Source organism: Mobula birostris, chromosome 4, assembly GCF_030028105.1.
Source record: "Mobula birostris isolate sMobBir1 chromosome 4, sMobBir1.hap1, whole genome shotgun sequence".
Lineage (NCBI taxonomy): Eukaryota > Metazoa > Chordata > Chondrichthyes > Myliobatiformes > Myliobatidae > Mobula > Mobula birostris.
The window spans coordinates 37,178,358-37,196,635 of NC_092373.1; the positions used below are offsets into that span (position 1 = coordinate 37,178,358).

Consider the following 18,278-nt stretch of genomic DNA (forward strand, 5'->3'; position numbering starts at 1 on the left):
CATGGACCATAACATCCGGCTGCTCACCCTCCCTCTTGAGAATACTGAGAACTCGATCCGAGATAGCACGGACCTTGGCACCAGGGAGCAACAGACCATTCGGGATTCTCGATCTCTTCCACAGAACCTCTTATCTGTCCCCCTAACTATCGAATCCCCTATCACTACTGCTCTCCTCTTTTCCCTCTTTCCCTTCTGAGCTGAGGGTCCCGTCTCGGTGCCAGAGACGCAACCACTGCAACTTGTCCCTGGTAGGTCGTCCCCATCAACAGTATCCAAAACGATGTACTTATTATTGGTGGGAATGGCCACAGCGGCGCTCTGCTCATTCCGTCTATTCCCCTTCCCTCTCCTGACAGTCACCCAGCTACCTGTCTCCTGACCCTTAGGGGTGACTATCTCCCTGTAACTCCTCTCTATTTCTGCCTCTGCCTCCCGAATGATCCAAAGTTCATCCAGCTCCAGTTCCCTAACTCGGTTTGTCAGGAGCTGCAGCTGGATGCACCTTTCGGAGGTGTAGTCATCTGGGACAATTGTGCTCGCCCTGACTTCCCACATACTGCAAACGGAGCACTCAACTGCCCTAACTGCTGCCTCCATTACCTACTCCTAAGGTAATTAGATTTATTAAAGGAACTTACCCAGCCTTACCACACTTGAAGTGAAGCTCTTCCTCAGCCTCTGCTCGCCGAAGCCTCAGGAGCCAAATTCTTCCTACTCTGTCTCCCACTACTCCGTCGCCCGCTCTGTTAATCTGCTCTCTTTTAAATACTCGCGCTGCCTCATGGTCCGACTTACACACGGTGATAAATACTAAGAGAGTTTAACAATCCCCCGAAGCCAAATAAGACAGCTGCAAAACAAAGTAAAAAACCAGAGCGAGTCCAAAGACAAGTAATTGGATATAAAACGTAAATCATCCAAAGAACACTGTACACCCATGAGGTTACACTGAGCAAATACAATCCACATACTAACTAATTTGAGTCGGTGGACTGGGCCTTGTTCAAGCACTCATCTGTGGATCTGAATGACTACACCAAGGTTGCAACAGACCATATTAAAACAGCTGTAGATGAGTGTATCCCCACAAGATTTTTCAGGGTTTTCCCCAATCAGAAGCCCTGGATGAACTATGAAATCTGAAATTAGCTGAGGGCTAGATCAGAGGCATTCCAGTCCGGAGACCAAATGCTACACGAGGTGCGGGTATGATCTCCAGATGGCAGATCGTGAACTCAACAGTCCATTTTATTGTACAAAACCTCTATTCAGTAGTTTTGTAACTGTGATAGAAGCTGTCATTGAGGCTGTGTTATGTGCTTTCAGGTTTTTGTATTTTTCTCTGATGGGAGAAGGGAGAATAAAAAAATCCTATGTACAAATTCATCAATAAAATCATTATCCAGCTGTTAACATGTTGCTACGTGTCAGATCTTCACCAGCCTAGTGTTGCAGTTGTTCCTACTTAATACTGGCTTATTTTCCAGACTCATCCACAAGTTGTAGTGTACTTGAGGACATGGAATGGATTACAGAGAAGCCCAGCGTTTAACCACTGAGTAACACCCAGTTGGATGATTACTTTCCAAGACTGCAGAGCCCCAAACCAGGGTAACTGAGTCCTTCACCAGCGGCTGGGGGAGGGGGTGAGATGAATCATGGGTGTTGTAGGTACATCATCTCAGATAAAACTACAATTCCCTAAAGTCAAGGCGATCGGGCACGTGATGCGATATTGTCGCATCTTCCTTCTCCCTTGTCGGCAAAACTGTACCGCCTACGGAGGTGCTGGAAATCTGCCCGCGGCTATAACCTTTTCTGAGGAAAGCTTCACACCAGCCCTTCATCCATCGGTAACAACTGTCTGAAGATTTATAAATAGGATCGATGTGCGCACCTGCGGTGTGGTAGACAAACATTTTCCCCCCGATTCCCTCCACCCTGGGTCTGTTCTCTGAAAACGTTAGGTTATAGTTGCATCGAAAAGCCTGAGATAAGGAATTCGCGCGGCCTGGTTTTAAATCAAACATTTTTTGACAAACAGGCATCGTAGCGGAGGCCTAGCTGGCGTCCGAGGGTTGTGACGTCACGGCGGCGGGTGCGTCTATAAATAGCTCGGCGCGGCGCGGAGTGGCGGTCGGAGAGATTAGTGGCGGGGTTGTGCGTGGTGGCTCCGGACGGTGAGGATACCGGTAACTTCCCGCGGCAGGTGCATGCTCGCTTGTTACTCAGTCCGTGGAGGAAAGGGTTTCCTTCCCCCACCATCCCCGTAGCCACGGCAGCGAGTGGGCTGGCGATGTTTACCTACCCTCGGACCGCCATCATGCACTCTCTGCCTCACCCGTCCGCGGGGGCTGCTTTCCAGTCGTTAAAGCTGTCGCTCCCTGATGCCTGTTGTTGTAGCTTCTGGCTCTGTCAGTGGTTGGGAGCTGCATACGAAATTCACCCAACGGCATCTGCACGCCCACCCCCCTTTACCTACTTGTTTTCGTTATGTGGTGGGGTTGGATGGGAGCTACATTCTTTTTGATCTGTAGTTTACTTTGGGTAGTTATTTTTTGTCTCCAAGCGTAGCTCATTGAGAGCTTAACTGATGAGGATTCGGAGAAAGCATTTTATTTGAAAATGTAATGTAGGTTCAGAATCAGGTTTATCATCACTAACGTCATGAAATTTGTTGCTTTGTGGCGGCAGTACATGAAAATTACTTTAAGCTACAATAAAAATATAACGTAAATAGGGCAAAAAGTGAGGTAGCGTTTATATTCCGTTCAAAAATCTGAAGGGGGAGGGGAAGAAGCTGTTCCTAAAACGTGTGTGTGTCTCTTCGGGCTCAAGTACCTTTGTATTGATGGTAGCAGTGAGAAGAGGGCATGTCCTGAATGGTGAATATTGAAGATGTCCTTCATAGTGGGGGGGCTGGTGCCTATAAGGGAGCTGACTGAGTTTACAATCCTTTCAGCTTTTCTGATGCTGTGCAGTCGCCCCTCCATATTAGATGGTGATGCAATCAGTCAAAATGCTCTCCCTGTCATCTGTAGAAATTTGCTGGAGTCCTTGGTGACATACCAATCCCCTAACTCGGAAGAACTATACCTGCTGAGGTGCTTTCTTTCTAATTACATCAGTATACAGTATTGGGCCCAGGATAGCCCTTCATAAATGTTGCCACCCAGGAATTTGAAGCTGATGTTATGGATGATCCATTTGTTGCAGGTGTAAAGGTGTGCATTTCTTCATCTCTGTCTGGATGCTTTTTATTTACTCTTTGCCTCCTTTGTAAACATCCATGTAAATCCTATCAGGTCATTTGAAGATGTAAGATTACATCTGGGAGTGGTGTAGAGATAAAAATAAGTGCCTGAGAACCAGTGAGATTGGATCCTGAAGCTATGGCTTAATGATCTGAAGTCTTGACATTTGGTTGATCAGGGGTTTGAAGTGAAATGCTAATTGAAGCTTGGGATAGCAAATCTCTGAATAGAAAGATGAATGGTAATGGATAATATGTCTGCTGCCAGGGTGATAAGAATATAGTGCTTGGAACTTTGTGTGGGCAATCTGAGATCATGATGTAAAGTTTCAGTTGTTACTACTTTCCTTCTCTTTCCTTTAGAGAATGCCAGCCATTAAGCTGCAGAGTTCAGATGGAGAGATATTCGAGGTTGATGTAGAAATAGCAAAACAATCCATCACTATAAAGACTATGTTGGAAGGTATGTCTAAACAAGGGCTCTGAGATAACTGGTATCTTAAAATCCTCTGCAGACAGTTAATGTATTGTCATGGCAAAATTTGGTTGAAGTCTTGGCTGTTTAAACATTGCTCCTTTCATGCAGTACATATTGAGAGGTGATTGCAAAATTCACCTTTTTTCTCATTTTAATCTGGGATTTGAATCAATGTTTGTCCTTTCATTAATGGAAACATTCAGGGCTGCGATTGAACTTTGGAATAACAGATTCTTCTAGAGACCGTCACAATGACTTTAAGATGCATATGAGTCAGCAAATCTCACACAGCCTAGTTTTTTGTCTGAAGTCAATCCACTCTCCCTCTTTGGGTGCTTTTCCCACACATGCCCCCCTCGTCAGATCTATAGTAACTAGTTTTCCTGGACTTTGTTCATAAACAGAGTACCAGAAAGTGTTGAATTTAGTTTATTTTCTGGTTTAATCTGCAAACAACCAGTGTTTTAATAATAATTCTGATTTTAAACATTTATATGTAAAAGCACAGGTTTCACTGGTTGAATTCATTTCTGTTTGCACTATTTGTGTTGCCCAATGTTAAATTTTCTGCACAGTTGACAGAATGTACTTGCTGCTGCTCTGAAACAATGGTGAATGCAGCAGGGGATAAACTGGCTGCAATGCCAATGCGGGATACTATTGATAGACGTGGCAGTGATCCAGTGATGCTATCGTGACTCTGCAGTAAATCAGCTGGCAGCAACTTGACTGTAATAGGCGTCTTTGTTTTTTTTTAAATAGTAGGGAGTGGTTGCTATCATAAAACTGTAACTTTTTTTGAACTCTTGAGAGAATTGATAGAAAATCTAACCTGAAGAAAGATTATTTTAATGTGGACAATTCACAAGTTGTAAAAATCTGGAAAGGCATAGGAGTGGATGCTGATATTAGACAGTAGGTCTAATAGCATCAGAGCCATTCTAGTGAAAGACCTGTTGCCTGAATCACAAATCTCTTCATTCTGGTGATAATGATTTTTTTCTTTCATTATGAAATTCTGCCTGGTTAGAACTATATTACTATAGTGAGTTTAATGTTTGCTTTACTCCAAATCCCAGATCTGGGAATGGATGATGAAGGTGATGATGATCCAGTTCCTCTACCAAATGTGAATGCTGCAATTCTGAAAAAGGTAAGATGCCAAAATATACTCAGTGGTTATCTGTCATGGGGGCAATGACTCTGTTGTAGAGTTCCTGCTTTACTTCATCAAACCACTCAAAATCAAATAGGTTTGTGTCAGTCTCAGCTCGATTGTGCATTCAAACCCCACTCCAGAGATTTTAATGCCCAATTTAGGCTGTTTCTTCAGACTAATTTTGTGAGCTTGCTGCACTGTTGGAGATGCGCAACAGGTAAACAGAAAGCCCGGGGCACTTCTCCCCCAAAGGAGTTGTTATTTCTTTTACCTACTTTAAATGGCACCTACATCAGTGATGTCTATTAAATCAGTGTATCCGGTACCTAGCTGTGTGCAATAGGTTTCCTTCATTAGAAAAGTGACTAAATTTTAAAAAGTAATTAACTATAATGACTTTCTAAGATGGTGAAAATTGCTGAAAAAATGCAAATCTTGTAAATCTTTGTAAATCTTGGGTTTTTTTTGTAGTGAATTTTGAATGGTTAAAACAGGTTTTAAAAATTGTCCTTATTTTCTAGGGCTCTTGAATAAACAGTTATCTTGTTGGCTACTCTGTTCTGTGGGCTATGTTCCGCAGTGTTGACCTGTGGGTTACGTGCCCTGATAAACATGCAAATGACTAGTTGTTTATACACCCAGGTGATCCAGTGGTGTACACATCACCGGGATGATCCTCCACCACCAGAAGATGATGAAAACAAAGAGAAGAGAACTGATGACATACCTGTGTGGGATCAAGAGTTTCTGAAAGTTGACCAGGGTACTCTCTTTGAATTAATTCTGGTTAGTATATATTACATCTTTGTGGTTTTAAACAACTGCTGGAAACTTTGCTGTGTGAGTGTAATGTGTGATAACTGAATGTCCAATGGTTTTGCTCTTGGTGTTTGATATGATGCTTTATATGTAGGCCTCTAAGTAATTTGGACATGGTGCTGTTTCCATGCACCTATGGCCATCATTGCAGCAGGATGTTATTAATGGCAAGATAGTACATAGCGTCTTGCATTTCATGCAGTCATACCAAAGGAAGTGAATGGTGGGTGTGGTGCTAGTCTTTGTTTTTGGGTGGTATTAAATTGTTTGCAAGTCTCTAGAATTGCCCTTGAACATTATTTCATCACAGTCCTATTTCTTTTGGTCACAGCCTATGTGTGGCTAGTTCACTGAAGTTTTGACCGCAAACCAAATGGGTCAAATGGCTTTTGAGTAGTGTTGTAATCAACTCTTTTCTATTTAAATTGCTCTTAAAACTGGGGTAGTTTTCCTTGTCCTGTCATAGCTGATCGTTTGTAAATGTGGCGATTTGTATTTTCTGTAGTTGCCTGCTGATAGAACAGTTTTGTTAGATGTGTATTTGAGCAATTTGATTTTTCACATTGAATGTGATCAAATACTGAGTAGGTTGGAAATAATGTTTAGAAGTGTTGTTTTATAGGAACTACTACTATTACTATGTCGACTCAGGCACGGGAGCCGGCATCGGGCACAATGATGGACTCTCTACTTCTCCCTCTCCCTCATCAGTGTGCTCAGTTCATCTACATTAGCCGCGCCTCTGTCTTCTAGGAGCGTGTTGACCATAGTCTTGGGAGGGCGCCCTGGGTTCATCCTCCCATGCTTGGGCTCCCATATGACTAGGCTGGCAGGTAGCTTAGGGTGGCGTAGACAGTGCCCTGCTAGTTGCAGTCTTCTCGCCTCGATTTTAGTGGTGAGCATCAGTAGGTCGTCATAGAGCTCGACGTTGGTCATGTGCTGTTGCCAACTCACATCAGGAGCCATCCAGAGCATTCGTGTATAGCAACCATCTAGAGACTTCCGCATAGTCTTGGTGAGTGTCCATGTCTCGCATCCGTACATGAGAATGGACTCTATGACTGCTATGAAGATCCTCTTTTTAAGCCTTCTGGTCAGGTTTGACATTCAGATTTCCTTCATGTCATTCATAGCCCTCCACTCCAGCGCCTTCCGTATCTTTACGTCCTTCTCTGAACTAATCGTTAGTAATCCGAGGTACTTGAAGTCAAAGACTTTCTTAATGGTATCATTCTTTACGGTCTTGAGAGTACCTTGTCGCAGTTAAACGTCATGACTCTGTCTTTTTAGTGTTTAGGTGAAGTCCAACTTTACTGCACCCAATTTCCACTTTAGTCAGTAGCTGCTGTGCTTCCTCCATCTGGTCGGAGAGGAGGACTATGTCATCTGCAAAATCGAGATCTGTGAGCATAACTGGTCTGACCCTTTTGGTTCATCCTGGTTTTATGGTAAAACTAAGCTTGTCATGATCTTTGGTAGCTTGACATAGAGCGTAATCAACGACGATTATAAAGGTGTAGGGTGCCAGAGTGTCTCCTTGCAGCACACCAGCTAGGAGCTCGAACACTGCTGTTTCTCTGTCTGCTGATACAACTTTCGCCATGGTTTTGGTGTAGCTGGACTCTTGCTCTCAGTAGACAGTCTGGCACTCCGTAAGCTTTCAGGAGCAGCATTTTACCTCGGTGAATGGAGTCAAAAGCTTTGCAAAAATCGATGTAAGCACGCACGGCTGGTAGGTTGTTCTTCTTGACTTCCTTGATGATTCTATGAAGAGCAAGTATTTGCATTACTGTTGTGCGCTTCTGCCGAAAACCATTCTGATTGAATCTTAGCTTAGGGTCAATGGCAGTGCGAATCCTGTTCAAGATCATCTGATTGTATAACTTTGCTAAGATGCAGGGCAAGCTGATACCGCGGTAGTTACCTGTCTTCGTGAGGGATCCAGACCTGGGGACTGGGATAATGTTTGAGAGTGACCACTGTTCTGGTTTGTCGCCTTTCATCAGTGCCGTATTACGTATGTCCAGTAAGATGTCGTCCAGGTCACAGTTCTTCAGGACATCTGGTGGTGTCCCATCTGGTCGACATCAATGATAGCCCATTCGCCATTGAGGAACTGAAGAAGGCCAAATATGCACTCAAACAGGGCAGGAGCACTGAACCAGATTTTATAGGAAGTTGGATATTATTTGTGGAATAAATGGCTACTGTCATATAACTGGTTGGAGACATCACGTACATCAGATTTGTAAAGCAGCCACTTGCTCCTATTATTAATCTAAGCTGGTATATTAGTCCTCCGTAGGATGTGACAGTTGCTTTGGTTGCCTCTGCCTGGTACCATTTCGGAGGACAGCTAAGAGTTGCGTCTGGACCCAACCAGATAAAAATGGCAGATTCCAAAGGTCGTTAATTAGATTTTAAGGAGAGATCTGTTGGTTTTATTTTCCATTCTTGGCCAGCATTATTTCTAGTCCTTATTCTCCTTCAGAGCGTAGTAGTGAACTGCTGTGTTGTACCCCATAGTCTTTCAGATGAGGGTACTCCCACAATGTATGGGAGGGAGTTGCAGGATTTTCATCCACCGATGAAGGAATTGAAATTTCCAAAGTGGTTTGATGAGACTTGGGCAACTTGCATGTGGTGTGGTCATACCTGAAACCCTTGTTCTAGCTTGCTAAGTTGTAGATTTGGGACACTATCCCTTGCACCAGTGCCTGAAATGTTTGTGGTGGTTGTCGGATCAGTCTACCAGACATTGTTTTCGTGCTACTTGAGTATTTTAGAGCTGCACTTCATCCACGCAAATATTGACCATTCTGTCAGTTATTCCTTGTAGGTGATGGAAAGGCATTGGTGTCAGGAGGTACAGTTGCAAGAAAGAGTTTGTGCACCCTTTACAATTACCTAGTTTTAGAAACATAGAAAGCCTGCAGCACAATACAGGCCCTTCGGCCCACAAAGCTGTGCCAAACATGTACTTGCTTTAGAAGTTACCTAGGGTTACACATAGCCCTCTATTTTTCTAAGCTCCACGTACCTATCCAGGAGTCTCTTAAAAGACCCTATTGTATCAGCCTCCACCACCATCGCTGGCAGCCCATTCCACGCATTCACTGCTCTCTGCTTTTTTTTTAAACTTACCCCTGACTTCTCTGTACCTACTTCCAAGCACCTTAAAACTGTGTCCTCTCGTGTTAGTCGTTTCAGCCCTGGGAAAAAGCCGCTGACTATCCACATGATCAGTGCCTCTCATCATCTTACACACCTCTATCAGGTCACCTCAAGGAGAAAAGGCCAAGTTCATTCAACCTATTCTCATGAGGCATGCTCGCCAATCCAGACAACATCCTTGTAAATCTCCTCTGCACCCTTTCTATAGTTTCCACATACTTCCTGTAGTGAGGCGACCAGAACTGAGCACAGTGCTCCAAGTGGGGTCTGACCAGGGTCCTATATAGTTGCAACATTACCTCTTGGCTCTTGAACTCAATCCCACGGTTGATGAAGGCCAATACACCGTATGCCATCTTAACCACACAGTCAACCTGCGCAGCAGCTCTGAGTGTCCTCTGGACTCGGACCCCAAGGTCCCTCTGACCCTCCACACTGCCAAGAGTCTTACCATTAATACTATATTTTGCCATCATATTTGACCTACCAAAATGAACCACCTCACACTTATCTGGGTGGAACTCCATCTGCCACTTCTTAGCCGAGTTTTGCACCCTATTGATCTCCCGCTGTAACCTCTGACAGCCCTCCACACTATCCATAACACCTCCAACCTTTGTGTCATCAGCAAATTTACTAACCCATCCCTCCAGTTCTTCATCCAGGTCATTTATAAAAATCACAAAGAGTAGGGATCCCAGAACAGATCCCTGAGGCATACCACTGGTCACCGGCCATGTAGAATATGACCAGTCTACAATCACTCTTTGCCTTCTGTGGGCAAGCCAGTTCTGGATCCACAAAGCAATATCCCCTTGGATCCCATGCCGCCTTACTTTCTCAATAAACCTTGCATGGGGTACCTTATCAAATGCCTTGCTGAAATCCATATACACTACATCTACTGCTCTACCTTCATCAATGTGTTTAGTCACATCCTCAAAAATTTAAATCAGCCTTTTAAGGCACGACCTGCCTTTGACAAAACCATTCTGACTATTCCTAATCATATTATGCCTCTCCAAATGTTCATAAATCCTGCCTCTCAGGATCTTCTCTATCAGCTTACCAACCACTGAAGTAAGACTCACTGGTCTATAATTTCCTGGGCTATCTCTACTCCCTTTCTTGAATAAGGGAACAACATCTGCAACCTTCCAATCCTCCGGAACCTCGCCATCCCCATTGATGATGCAAAGATCATTGCCAGAGGCTCAGCGACCTCCTCCCTCTTTTCCCACAGTAGCCTGGGGTACATCTCGTCCCATCCCGGTGACTTATCCAACTTGATGCTTTACAAAGGCTCCAGACATTCTCTTTCTTGATGTCTATATGCTCAAGTTTTACAGTTCACTGTAGGTCATCCCTACACTCGCCAAGGTCCTTTCCTGTAGTGAATACTGAAGCAAAGTATTCATTAAGTACCTCCGCTACCATCTCCCATTCCATACGGTTCTCCACTGTCACACTTGATTGATCCTATTCTCTCACATCTTATCCTCTTGCTCTTCCCATACTTGTAGAATGCCTTGGGGTTTTCCTTAATCTGCTCACCAAGGCCTTCTCATGGCCCCTTCTGGCTCTCCTAATTTCATTCTTAAGCTCCTTCCTGCTAGCCTTAAAATTTTCTAGATCTCTATCATTACCTAGTTTTTTCGAACCTTTCGTAAGCGTTTCTTGACTAGATTTTCAACAGCCTTTGTACGCCATGGTCCCTGTACCCTACCATCCTTTCCCTGCCTCATTGGAACGTACCTGTGCAGAATGCCACGTAAATATCCCCTGAAAATTTGCTGCATTTCTGGTGTACATTTCCCTGAGAACATCTGTTCCCAATTTGTGCTTCCAAGTTTCTACCTGATGCTTCATACTTCCCCTTACTCCAATTAAATACTTTCCTAACTTGTCTGCTCCTATCCCTCTCCAACACTGTAGTAAAGGAGAGGGAATTGTGATCATTATCTCCAAAATGCTCTCCCACTGAGAGACCTGATACCTGACCAGGTTCATTTCCCAATACCATGTCAAGGACAGCCTCTCCTTTTGTAGGCTTATCTACATACCGTGTCAGGAAACCTCCATCCCATCTAAATCCCTTGCTCTTGGGAGATGCCAAACAATATTGGGGAAATTAAAATCCCCCATCACGACAACCCTGTTATTACTGCACCATTCCAGAATCTGTCTCCCTATCTGCTCCTCGATGTCCCTGATACTATTGGGTGATCTATTTTCTAAAAAAAAAACACACCCGGTAGAGTTATTGACCCCTTCCTGTTTCTAACTTCTACCCACAAAGACTCAGTAGACAATCCCTCATAAAATGTAGTCTGATCTTCATCTCAGTCACAATAATAGACCAGCACTATTCTGTCTAAACTAATAACACACAAACAATTGTACTTTCATGTCTCTGTTGAACATATTGTTTAATCATTCACAATCCAGGCGGGAGAAAGAGTGTTAACCCTTGTATTTAATAACTGGTAGAACCTCCACCAAACGTTTCCTGTAGCTGCTGATCAGACTTGCACAGTAGTGAGGAGGAATTTTAGACAATTCCTCCATACAAAACAGTTTCAGTTCATCAATATTTCTGGGATACCTTGCACGAACAGCCCTCTTCAGGTCATGCCACAGCATCTCAATTGGGTTAAGGTCTGAACATTGAGTTTGCCATTCCTAAACATGAATTTTCTTTTTAAATGATTCTTTTGTTGATTTACTCTTGTCTTTCAGATCATTGTCTTGTTGTGTCATCCAACTTCTAACAAGCTTTAGGTGATGGACCGTTACCCTGACATTCTCCTGTAAAATGTCTTGATACAATTTTGAATTAATTGTTCCCTCAACGATTGCTAGCTGTCCAGGCCCTGAGGCACAAAGCACCCTAAACCATGATGCTCCTTCCACCATGTTTCACAGTTGGGTTGAAGTTTTGGTGTTGGTGTGCAGTGCCCTTTTATCTCCAAACATAGCAGTGTGCATTTCTGCCAGAAAGTTGGAATTTTGTCTCATTTATCCACAGAACATCGTCCCAGAAGTGTTGTGGAGGTGTGATGGTCTTTTGCAAACTTGAGATGCGCAGCAATGTTGTTTGTTTATTTTTTTTTGGAGAGTAATGGTTTCCTCTCTGGTGTCCTTCCAGGAACACCATTCTTGTTCAGTGTTTTTCTTGTATTGGACACATGAAGAGAGTTGAAGTTCTAGAGATTTCTGCAGGTCTTTTGCTGTTATCCTTGGGTTCTTTTTCACCTCCTTCAGCATTGCATGTTGGCATTTATCTTTGCAGGATGCCCACTCCTAGGGAGAGTAGCAACAGTACTGAGTTCTCTCCATTTGTAGATAATTTCTCGGACTGTGGATTGATGAACACTTTAGGGTTTTAGAAATGCTTTTGTAGTCTTTTCAGCTTCATGCATCTCTACAATTCTTCTAAGGTCCTCTGAAAGTTGTTTTGATAGAGGCACAAGTAGATCTTTCTTGAGAAGAGCAGGCTCTCAGTAACCTGACTGTCTTTTTTTTTTATAGGGCAGGACACCTCTACAACCCACGCCTCCACACTTATCTCATTGATTGGAGGACTGACTTGAAATAGCTTTTGAGAAGGCATTCCCCTAGAGGCTCACGTACTTTTTGAACCTAGACTCTGTTTAAATGTGTACTCAGTATTGACAAGAAGTGTAATTGTTGGTGTGTTATTGGTTTAGGCAGGTTGTGTTTGTCTATTATTGTATCTTAGATGAAGATCAGACCACGTTTTATGAGTAATGCAGAAAACCAGTTAATTGCAAAGGGTCTCAAACTTTTTCTTGCAACTGTATGCTATTTGTCTCAGCTCTTCTTTAAGTGCCATTGAGTTTCTAATGAATCGTGACCACCTAGACGTTAATGGTCAGGGACGTGGCCTTGCTAATGACATTAAACCTCAAAATTTGGATGTTAGACCTTCTTGTCTATACCTGCATGCTGCCTGGATTTTGCTTGCAGCTGCAGTCTGCTTCACTTTTTTAGGAGTTGGGTATTTTTTTTTAGGAATTAAATATGTGAATTCAACAGTTTGTCGTCTTTTCTGAATTTAGTCCAGTGAAACAATCACTGCTGTGCCCTGCAAATCTGGGGAATGACCCTTCATGAAGTGCATGGCTAGAATTTTTTTTGTTCCACTGTGGAAAAACTTGTTTTAAACAACATTTTTTGTTTCAATAGGCAGCAAACTACCTTGATATCAAGGGACTACTAGATGTAACTTGCAAAACTGTGGCCAACATGATAAAAGGAAAAACACCTGAAGAAATTCGCAAAACTTTCAATATCAAGAATGATTTTACCGAGGAAGAAGAAGCACAGGTATTGTCAGTTCAGCTTGAAGGATTGTTCTTGAATTATTTTTTTGTCGTGGCTGGTTTAGGGTGGCTTGAAGGAAGTATCCCTTTCTCTTCCTCTCTAAGCATTGTCTGAGACGCATACTAGGGGCTATGCGGCTATACTGAGCAACTCCTGGCTGTGGTTTGAACCCAGGCTGGACAAGTCCAAAGCAACATAAAGTTGTGAGTTAGACAGCACAGAAACATGCTGATGACTCGATACTTCCCTAACTACCAAGTTGCCTCCCTGAGCTAGTCCCATCTCCTCATGTTTAGCTCATATCAAAGTAACTATTTAAATATTATAGTTGTACTCCCTTTACCACTTCCTCTGGCAGCTTGTTACCTACTACCCTCTGGGCTCCTCACTTCCTTAAACCTGTGCCTTCAGTTATAGACTTCCCTATCTGTTGGGGTGGTGGTGTGGGGAAGAATAATTATTCATGCTACATATGCCCCTCATAACTTTGTATTCCTCCAAGGTTGCCCCTCAGCTTTGTGATCCAGGGGCAACGGCCCCAGCCTATCCTGTATCTCCTCGTAACTCAAGTGTCCCAGTTCTGCTGGTAGAGTGGAGTCCATGGAGCAAAGCTGATTGATTAACTTATTTCAAGCTGCTGATGGGGTGGTTTTCTCTGTGCTGGAGTGTTAGAAAGCATATGAGACTTGGTGTAACTTGCTCCTACAACTTATTTAGATATTCTGGGGCAACTTTTATTTGTAGGTATTTTTGACATTGTGTAGAGGGAGGTGTTCATCTTATGGCTGCACTGCATTTATTTCAATTAACTAGCAATTAATATTTGCCATTTTGTAGACCTTTGAGTTTCTACTAAGTTACTACTGTATGTACACTTGTCTTTAAAAATGCTCGCTAATATCCAAAATTGTAATAAACAGATGAAGCAAATCAGAATCAGATTATCATTTAATAGTATGTGAATTTTTTATATCAGCTGTACATAATTACTAATAAATTCCAAAAATAATATAAAAAAAACAGACATGGACCATTCAGAAATCTGAATGTAAAGGGTTAGAAGCTATTTCTAAAGTATTGAATGAGTCTTTGTTCTACTCTAGCTCCTCCCTAACAAGAGCGAATGTCCTGGGTGATAAGAGTCCTTGATGATGGATGCTGTCTTTTCGAGGCACTGCCTCTTTTTGTAAACACAAGATTCTGCAGGTGCTGGAAATGCAGAGTATCCCACATAATGCTGGAGAAACTCAGCAGGTCAGCATCCCATAGAAAGCAACAAACAAGTCAATGTTTCATCAGAGCCTGCCTCTTGCTATCATTGATGGTGGGGAGGGTTGTGCCTATGAAGGAACTGACTGAGCTTGTAAGCCTCTGCAGCCTGTTGTGATCCTGTGTGTTGGAGCTTCTGTACCATGGTATGGAGAAAAGTATGGGAGACGGCCTTGGAAGGTGGCATGGTTAGCATAACATTTTACAGTGCCAATGGCCGGGTTTCAATTCCTGCTCCTGTCTGTAAGGAGTTTGTATGTTCTCTGTGTGACCACATTAATAAGTTGTGGGTATGTTATTTTGGTACCAGAAGCCTGATGACATTAGCTGCCCTCGGCTCATCCTTGGACTGTGGTAATGTAAATGACACATTTCTCTCTATGTACATGTTCTTCAAAAGTGATGGAAGGATGAAGGATGTCCTAATTGTACTTCTCTTTTTCAGGTACGGAAGGAGAACCAGTGGTGTGAAGAGAAGTGAGCCGTAGTAGGAATCGTGCAACTCAGTGAAAAAGCTTTGCTTGCACCATGTATTATATCATTAGCAGCCGGTGATTCCTTTAAATATAGTGATGAGATAACCTTGCGTAATATTTGTAACTAGTAATAATTTGAGCTTGCAGTGTGCTCCATGCAACCTATTAGCGAGTAGCACAGTGACTATTTATTACTCCGCTCTGACCTCATTGATCAGTGGAATGTAAGTTGTATAAAACTGGCAGCATGACAGCAATTACTATGTTAATTTGTATTTAAAATTTACTCTTTCAATGACTTTTTTCACGGCTACCTTTTACAAAAAATACCCAAATGATTTTTGAATCAATTTATGGTTGCTGGTTATGAACTTTTGCCCGTGTTTATCACAGTGCATGAAGTGCGTCCTCAGGATTCATGTCACACCAGTGAACTCTTGATGTATTCCATTTGTATCAAAGATGATTTAGGTTCCATTCTTTTCCACACTTATACATAACCCACAGTTGGCAGAGAAATGGAGAGGTGTGGTAGAACTGGTTTAAAAATCAGTGTTGAAAGAATTAATGGGATGTAAAGTTCTTACTGTGATCTGTGAGCATTTTTGGCCAACAAAACTCCAGAAATTAGGGAAATTTTACTGCTTCACTGTTTGAATTTCTGAATATTAGTGTTGAACTGGCTTGTTCTTCTTGTGCTATGGAGTAAATTTGCTTTGTTTCTTTTGTTTTCAAGAAGAAACCTCATGAAATAATGTAGTTTATGTTTGAAAGGAGAGGAGTGCTTAAAATGTCTTGTTGCCCAAATGACTCTGGTATTGCTCTTTTCTCCCAGGAAAACGCTTTTGTGATTATGGGAGTAACAGCTATGAATTTCCAGAATATTTTTTCAGGGGGAGGTGTCACAGCAAACAAAGACAATGGTCATACTAGATTTATTGATGTAATCAATCCAGGTTCATCTGTTGATACAGTAATATCTTGAAGAATGTTCACATTACTTTTGCACGTGCTGTATATAAATATTGAGCACATGTATATAGATAGAGTGCCTAAGACTTGCACAGTACTGTATTTGTCAACATGGAGCAGAGATCAAATTTGTAAATCTGATGGGACCAAAGGATGTTGGGAATAGCAAATGTGGAGTGCCACAGGAGGGATGTAGCAGAGGAGTGCCAGGGGTGAAGGGTGGTGTGAATGCAGACCTACCCAGCCCTGAGATACAGACGAGGTCATTTGATTCCAAACAATTAGTTTATTGATCATTGCAGAATGCCTCTCTGCTGCTTCCTGCTCCCTCCACTCACCCTTCCCCTTTTCCCAGCCATGATTCCCCTCTCCCTGCCCTCTTTCCACTCTCAGACCACAATAGAGACCCATATCAGAATAGGGTTTGCGGTAGCAGTATAGAGCAATTCATAAAATTCTGCAATACTGTGCAAAAGTCTTGGGAACCGTAGCTATATATGCCTAAAATTTTGCACAGTTCTGCCTAACTAAAGAATGCCAAACTAGCATTGTTCAATTCTTTTATTGCAAAGAATGGAAGAATTACAATTCAGAATGCAATTCAGAATCAGCATGTGACCAATGAAGAATAAATATCATATCAACTGAACTTGAAGCCTTCAGAAACATAAGATTTTTAAAAAGGTAATGGTGTGGAGTTGGGGTCCCTTTGAGGTGATGTGTCTGATATACAGATTTTACATTGCAAACTTAAAATAATTGAAGTGCTAGATTGGAAGACTCCTTCAAATGCAATCACTTTCTTGGTCATTATTTAAGGGTGTTCTTTCAGTTTTCAGATTTGATAATCATCAATTTATCTTTAACTTTTAGCAGTTGTAGGCCTAAATGCAATGTGGGTCTTTATTAAGTATCTCTTGCTTGAAGCAGAGTTTGGTTTGTGTTATCAACTTGAATTGACAAATTAGTGGCTAATTTTCTAGCTGTCTTGTGTTGAAGCAATGCTATTGCTGGTGGCCACCATTGTGTAAATATTGACCGTATGAATGCTTAAGATTCTTGCACCTTTTCATTAAAGTTAATTCCACAATACTAGATGCATTGACTGGTTGAGATTTTTGTGTAACATGCCTTGCATACATTGATTACCTCATTATTTCCATGGAAATAATCCCTGAAATTGGGGCTAAAGAATACACTACTAAGAAAACAGGTGCAAAACCTTTCTGATAGTTAATGCAGAGTAATGGTACAATGTTATAAAAGCAGGAAAACACTTCTGTGGTTAAGGTAGTGCAAAAGGCACTTGAAATTGGAGGTCCATGAGCGAGTCCTCATCGGGGATCAGGGGTGGAGAGGGTCAGCAACTTCAGTGTCCTCACTTCAGAGGATCTGCTCTGGGCCCAACACGCAAATGCAATTATGAAGAAAGTATGGCAGTGCCTCTACTTTGAAGTTTATGAAGATTCAGCATGAATCTAAAAGCTGACAAGCCTCAATAGATATGTGGTGGAAAGTATACTGACTGGCTGCATCTCAGCCTGGTATGGAAACATCAATGCCCTTGAATGGACAATCTTACAAATGGTACAAAAAAGCCCAGTCCATAATGGGAAAGCCCTCCCCACCATTGAGTACATCTATTTGGAGTGCTGTTGTAGGAAGGCAGCATCCATCATTGTGGACAACAGGAATTCTGTAGATGCTGGAAATTCAAGCAACACACATCAAAGTTGCTAGTGAACGCAGCAGGCCAGGCAGCATCTCTAGGAAGAGGTACAGTCGACGTTTCAGGCCGAGACCCTTTGTCAGGACTAACTGAAGGAAGAGCTAGTAAGAGATTTGAAAGGGGGAGGGGGAGATCCAAAATGATAGGAGAAGACAGGAGGGGGAGGGATGGAGCCAAGAGCTGGACAGGTGATAGGCAAAAGGGATACGAGAGGATCATGGGACAGGAGGTCCGGGAAGAAAGACAAGTGGGGGGGAGAACCCAGAGGATGGGCAAGAGGTATATTCAGAGGGACAGAGGGAGAAAAAGGAGAGTGAGAGAAAGAATGTGTGTATAAAAATAAGTAACAGATGGGGTACGAGGGGGAGGTGGGGCATTAGCGGAAGTTAGAGAAGTCGATGTTCATGCCATCAGGTTGGAGGCTACCCAGAGGGAATATAAGGTGTTGTTCCTCCAACCTGAGTGTGGCTTCATCTTTACAGTAGAGGAGGCTGTGGATAGACATGTCAGAATGGGAATGGGATGTGGAATTAAAATGCGTGGCCACTGGGAGATCCTGCTTTCTCTGGCGGACAGAGCGTAGGTGTTCAGCAAATCGG

General features: G+C 42.7%; 1 protein-coding gene across 4 annotated transcripts; it reads left to right on the top strand.

Moving 5' to 3' along the window:
* Nucleotides 1-1,727: 1,727 nt before the first annotated feature.
* LOC140196263 (S-phase kinase-associated protein 1-like) lies at nucleotides 1,728-17,045 on the top strand. Of its 4 annotated transcripts, none has more exons than XM_072255162.1 (6): nucleotides 1,728-1,856; nucleotides 3,620-3,719; nucleotides 4,814-4,887; nucleotides 5,536-5,679; nucleotides 13,096-13,236; nucleotides 14,948-17,045. In XM_072255162.1, the coding sequence occupies exons 1-6, from the start codon at nucleotides 1,731-1,733 to the stop codon at nucleotides 14,981-14,983; spliced, it is 621 nt and encodes a 206-aa protein (XP_072111263.1). In that variant the 5' UTR covers nucleotides 1,728-1,730; the 3' UTR covers nucleotides 14,984-17,045. The 4 variants fall into 4 exon arrangements, with proteins under 4 accessions (XP_072111263.1, XP_072111265.1, XP_072111266.1 ...); XM_072255164.1 differs by lacking the exon at nucleotides 1,728-1,856 and adding an exon at nucleotides 2,084-2,183; XM_072255165.1 differs by lacking the exon at nucleotides 1,728-1,856 and adding an exon at nucleotides 2,104-2,195.
* The last annotated feature ends 1,233 nt before the right edge of the window (nucleotides 17,046-18,278 follow it).